At 59.5% G+C, this 5,617-nt stretch overlaps 1 protein-coding gene across 1 annotated transcript; it reads left to right on the forward strand.

Moving 5' to 3' along the window:
- The first annotated feature begins 331 nt into the window (after nucleotides 1–331).
- LOC149744145 (melanoma-associated antigen 8-like) lies at nucleotides 332–3,301 on the forward strand. Its single transcript, XM_089904020.1, has one exon. The coding sequence runs from the start codon at nucleotides 389–391 to the stop codon at nucleotides 1,235–1,237; it is 849 nt and encodes a 282-aa protein (XP_089760146.1). The 5' UTR covers nucleotides 332–388; the 3' UTR covers nucleotides 1,238–3,301.
- The last annotated feature ends 2,316 nt before the right edge of the window (nucleotides 3,302–5,617 follow it).

Consider the following 5,617-nt stretch of genomic DNA (forward strand, 5'->3'; position numbering starts at 1 on the left):
CCAGGAGTCAAGGGGAGGTGCGTGCCCTGAGTGTGTACCCAGGGCCTCCCCCTCCCAGAACAGAGGGCACCCCACAACACCCAAGTCACCCCCATTGCCCTGTCAGCCCCAGAACCTGGGGCTGTGCTGGCTGCACCCTGAGGAGCCCGCTCATTTCCTTCTTCAGGTTGGCAGGGGACAGGCCGCCCAGGAGGAGCGCCCCTGTGAGGCCCGAGGGCAGCCTTTAAGAGGAGACCTGTAAGTGGCCTTTGTCAGAGCTGCCCAGGGTGCCTTTCTCTGCCGAGGCCGCTCACACCCCCTCTCTTCCCCAGGTATGAGGTCCCCGCCTGTCACCCATGCCCACACTCCCGTGGGCGGCTCGACCCCAGTGATCAGGTCCCCGGTCGAGATGAGTGAGCTCCGCCAGCCTGAGGCCGACCTTCAGGCCCCAGTCCCGGCCCAGGGTCCGGTGGAGGCGCCGCTGCTGGGGGCTGCGGGGGAGGAGGCCGCATCCCCCTCGTCCTCCGCCTCCCCTGGCGCCCCCTCCGTCTCCGCCTATGGCGAGCCCTTGCCCCGCGAGGCACTTGCTGTGCTGATGGCTGACCTGGTGGCGTTCCTGCTCCTCAAGTTTCGTACCGGGGAGCCGACCTCCGAGGCGGAGATGCTGTGTACGTTCCTCCGGGAGCATCGGGACCACTTCCCCGAGGTCTTCCGCCTCGTTTGCGAGTGCCTGCAGCTGGTGTTTGGCGTGGACGTGAAGCAGGTGGACCCCCGCGAGCGCACCTACGTCCTGGTCCCCACCCTGGGCCTCACCTGGGATGCAGTGCTGCACGACTGGCAGTGCACGCCCGAGGCCAGCCTCCCTGTGCTGGTCCTGGCCATGGTCACCCTGTTTGGTGACCGCGCCCCTGAGGAGGAGGTGTGGGGAATGCTAGGCACCCTTGGGTTTTGTGGCGGGAGGGAGCTGCTCACCGAAGTGTGGGTGCGGACGGGCTACCTGAAGTACCGGCAGGTGCCCCACAGCGACCCTGCCCGCTACGAGTTCCTGTGGGGTCCCCGGGCCTACGCGGAGGCCAGCAAGTGGCAGGTCCTGCAGCATCTCCTCAGGATCAGTAGCATGGATCCCAGGTTCTTCCCATCCGTGTCTGCAGAGAGCGTGAGCGATGAGGAAGAGGGAGCCTCAGCCAGAGCAGCAGCCAGTCCCACGTCCAGCAGCTTCTCCCGTGGGGCAGGAAGGGGGGCTGATCCTTCACTCTGAGTTTGAAGAGGGAGCGGTCAGCCTTCTAAGCAGTGAGAGCCGGGCGAGTTGGGGGAAGCCGGTGTGCAGCATTTTGGGTTCCTGTTGTGTATGTTGACATGGACTTCCATGTCTGTTTTCTTTAGGAATTTTTCAGATGTTGGTTCTTTGAATAGAAGACTAAACAAGCTTCAGTGTCTAACTTTGTGTATGACGTTAATCCCACAGGTATTTGCACTAATTCAGTTCAAGAACAAGAGTTTTGCTGTTTTGTAAGAGAGGTTGGGAAATCTCCCAGTTCGTTTTGTGACCGTGTACAAGATAACAGGGAATTGGAATCAGAATTGCTCTGGAAACGTGGAAGTACTTAGCAGTGATATAGATGGGGGAAGAAATAGAAAAATAAAAGTCATTGTTGTTCCAATTCTTGCTTCCCTGTCTTGTCTGTCATTCTGTAAATAAAACGAACTATCTCTGTTGAGTTGGATTTGCACGGGTATTTTAAGAAAGTAGGAGAAGGTTCATCCGGCGTCAATAAGCCCCCTGCCCACTGGCTTGTTTATTCCGCAGACCTCCACGGAGCCTCTGCTCTCCGGAAGGGCCTGTGTTAGTAGCGGGAACGCTAGGAAAAGCAGGACACACCCACACCTAGAGTGATGGTCTAGGAGCCACTGTCACATGAGGAAGGTGGTGAGACGTCCCCTAAGTCCCACAGAATAAGACAACATGGGACGAGGCGGTGGGGCTCCAGGAGCGAGCCCTGGAGTGTTAAGTGCCCCGAGCCAGGGCACTTTGGGCCTTTGGGAAGTGGGGGTTCCTTCTGTGGGAGGTGATGGTGATGAAGCTGGACGGTGGCAGCAGCCAGACATGCAGAGGGTGTGTCTTGGGTTGGAGGGGAAAGTCTGAAATGGGACATTGCTGTGAGATGTCCTTCTGGGTCATGGATAAAGCCGAGAGAAATCTCGCCCTGGGGCAGGAAGGAAGGGGTGCTGGCTCTTGTTGCATTGCAGTGGGCCACAGTGAAGAGGTAGGTGTTTCATACCCGCCATCTGCAAGGATTTCCAGAGAAATGAGGGTCTTGCTCTTTGAAGCCCTGCTCGGTATTCCCGGGGCTGGCCCTCCTCTCCCTGCCCTGGGAGAGCCAATTACCAACTGTATGGAAACGACCATTTTAGTCACCTGGAGTTTACTTTGGCCACTTGTGAGCAAGGTCTAGATTTCAGTGGGATGAAATGAATGAAAATAGGGGGTTTGAAAGAAGAGAGGCTGCCGAAGTGGAAAGGAGTCGCCGTGTGACTGGAGCTTTGCGTGAGCTGCCCCCAGCTGGGGAAATCACCACCCTTCCCTCCATGCCGACACACACACACACACACACACATCCAAATTGAATAATATATCCTGCAGGAGTAAAACACACAGAACAGCAATTTTGACTGGTTTTCTATTCCGTTTCCTATGGAGCTGCAAATTCTCTGAGATGTCATGAAAAGAAAGCAATTTCCAGAGGAGAGAAGGACAGAGTCTGGGATCAGAATAATACTAGAAATAAGTCCTAGCCACTAAGAAGCAACGTCCGCCAGTGTCCCCGCGTTCAGGCAGGCGCAGAAATATGGCGGCATCAGAGACCCACAGGTTTGGGCTGTGACCTGGCATCGAAAGGAAGGAGCAACTTCTGGGCCTAATGGGATTGGGAGGTCACTGCAGTGGGAGGTGCAGACGGTGCCGGGGGCTAAAGAGGCGGCCCTCCCTGCTGAGCGCCGTACGACAACGTGAACATTACGTGGGATCCTGGATTTGAAGCACCTGCCATATTGCAGGTGGGCACTTGGAAAAGGTGGAGAACTTCAGGGCCAATGTAACCTGCTCAGACACTCCTGCCAGAAAAGAAGGGGATTTTGTCATCACAAAAGGTAAGCCCTGCTTTTGTTGAGCCTCTACTAGGCAGTGTGGCATTGGAGAGCCGTCAGGTGCTCGTCCCCATCTTGTCTTCCTCTCCTCCCCGCACAAGTGGGGACACAGCACTGCCAGAGTCCTCTTCACTTAGGAGGGGTCATGTGATGACCCTTTGCCACTGAATTCTGAGCAGAAGCATTTTTGTCACGGCCATCTGTATCGAAGGCACACCGGGGTCGGGGGTTAGTCCTCAAGCCATGACAACACAGACACAGACCACCGTGTTTCCTCCCCCAGGGTCTTAAGTCCTGCACCTTTGACCCTTAGATGTGAGATGCCAGACTCTGTGCCTTTAAGGCCCTGGGCAGGGTTGGAGGTGTTCCAGAGAGAGGCTGCCCCACAGGGAGCTGGCGGAGGGCATTTCCCTCACGCAACCCGCACCCTTAGGTCCCTGAGCTGCACCCATCCGTCCCCGCGGGGCTGTGCTGAGTCTCTGTCAGGAGGGCAGCCGCCAGCTGCCGAACGGCCCTGTTGGGGTCGGGGGCGTCCTCGTGGGGCCCAGCCCCGAGTCCCCCTCAGGGGTGACCCTGCTGCCCACAGCGCCCACTCTCTCCGGAACCTGGCCTCGGTATGCACAGCCTGGCTTTTGCCCTGCCTGTCCCCCGACTAAGAGCCGCTTAGGCCCCGGTCCTGATGACCTCGTGCATGTATGTTTATCTGAGAGTCCCAGAGAAGCATCCCCCCCCCCCCACCAATATCATGGTTCGGGTGGAGCTCACAGGACGTGATGTAGCCACTCGGCGAGCCTCCTCGTGGTTGGTAAGTGATAATCATTGCCACGTGGATGTGGGGCGAATCTCTGTGCTTCCGACTTATTTTGAAATCATTCCCTACGTAATGCCCAAATGTTTGAGTACACTGATGGCCTTCTGAATGTGACCGTGAGGTTTTGGTTTTTGAGCCTGAGTGCGAGAGGCACAGGCGTGTCCTGTCAGCCACCCGCAGAGCCGGCTAGGACTCTGGTGTCCCCGATCAGGGTGTTTGAGCAGAGGGACAGGCTGTAGCAGATGGCAGGGGTGGTCCCCAGGACGCTCCCCCAGGCCCCAGCCACCCGCAGACCCGCATGAGGGTTTGGAAAGGAGCCAGGCAGGAGAGGGCTTTGGGGTCCCGGTGATGCAGGCTGTGAAGAGGGTCAGCCGCCCCAGAGAGGTGGAAGGAACAGCACCCACCAGATCCCATCTGACCGGCCCTGGGCTGGCCGGGGGAGGCAGGTGGGAGCAGATGCCTCTGCCGGTGAGCTGCAGCCCTGGACCCCAGCAGGAAATGGGTGCTCTTGGGACAACGGGTGCTCCAGGACCAGAGCCCCGTGGGGCACTGCCGGGGGAAAGCAGGGATTCCTAGTGCCCGTTCGTGCAGTGAACTGACTGATGGGGGACAGTGCTAGCCCAGGGACGGCCGTGGCAGGCAGCGCAGCAGCGGCCGGGACACGCCAAGAGCGCCCCAGGGACATTCAGGGAGGCACTTTTCAGGGGGGCAGCAGCACCCTCCCCAGTAGACTGTGGACGAGCACACACCACCCCGGCACCCAGCCAGTCCTGACCAGGGCGGGGCAGGGCACACGGGAGCTGCTGCCCGTCAGCGGGAAGCTCTGACGTTCTCCACGTGCGCTGAGCCTGCCCCCTGAGGGGCTGGTGTGAGTCGTCTCAGCCGTGGCCCTGTTTCCCGAGAAGCCCCCATTCCCCAGCCCCAGCTAAAGTCTGCTCTGAGCTCCAGCCTCCTTGGCAAAGGGCTGACCTCCTGCCTGGCTCTCGCCTACCCTCCTCTGTGGCAAATATCGCCGGCTGCTGCTTTAGGGGCCTTTGTGAGCAAGTGCGGGGGCCCGGGCCTGTGCCTGTCCGTGGTCCCTGAGCTGGGGCTGGGCACAGGGATAGGGCTGGGTTGGTGGCGGGATGCAGGGTGTGAAGCCAAGTGACATTCAGAAGACAGCAGCAGGGTGTAAAGCCACGTGTGAGCAAGCATCCAGGAGGAGGTGCATCCGCAGGGCCCTGAAGGGCACAGACACTCACGCCCCGTGGGGATGCCGAGAGTCCAGCAGCCCGGTGGTCCCCGTGCTTTGAATGCAGGCTTGCCGCCTGCCTGACAGCCAGTGTGCCCGGGGAAGTGAGCCTGCAGGAGAACGTGGGGCCACCACGCCGCTGGGACAGAAGGGAGCAGAGTGGGCAGTGGAAGGAGAGAGCAGGGCCCAAGCCTGAGCATAGGAGCCGCCTTCAGAGGGCCGTGCCTCGGACCCCCACGTCCAGGACCCTTCTCCATCCTCACGCCCTCAGTCCTAGACCCTCACCCTCCTCCCTGGCCCTCGTGTCCATTTCACGAGAGATGGTGACCTGATGGGGCTGGGGAGGCCACGTGGGCAGAATCCAGTGTCAGGCTCCCATGGGCACTAATGCCTGGCTTCCCTGTGTTTTCTCCATTATGTGGCCTGAGGCATCCGGTAGTAGGACCCCGTGG

The sequence above is a fragment of the Delphinapterus leucas genome, chromosome X (assembly GCF_059928025.1).
Source record: "Delphinapterus leucas isolate spDelLeu-1000000601 "Yukka" chromosome X, BTC_Dleu_Yukka2, whole genome shotgun sequence".
Classification (NCBI taxonomy): domain Eukaryota; kingdom Metazoa; phylum Chordata; class Mammalia; order Artiodactyla; family Monodontidae; genus Delphinapterus; species Delphinapterus leucas.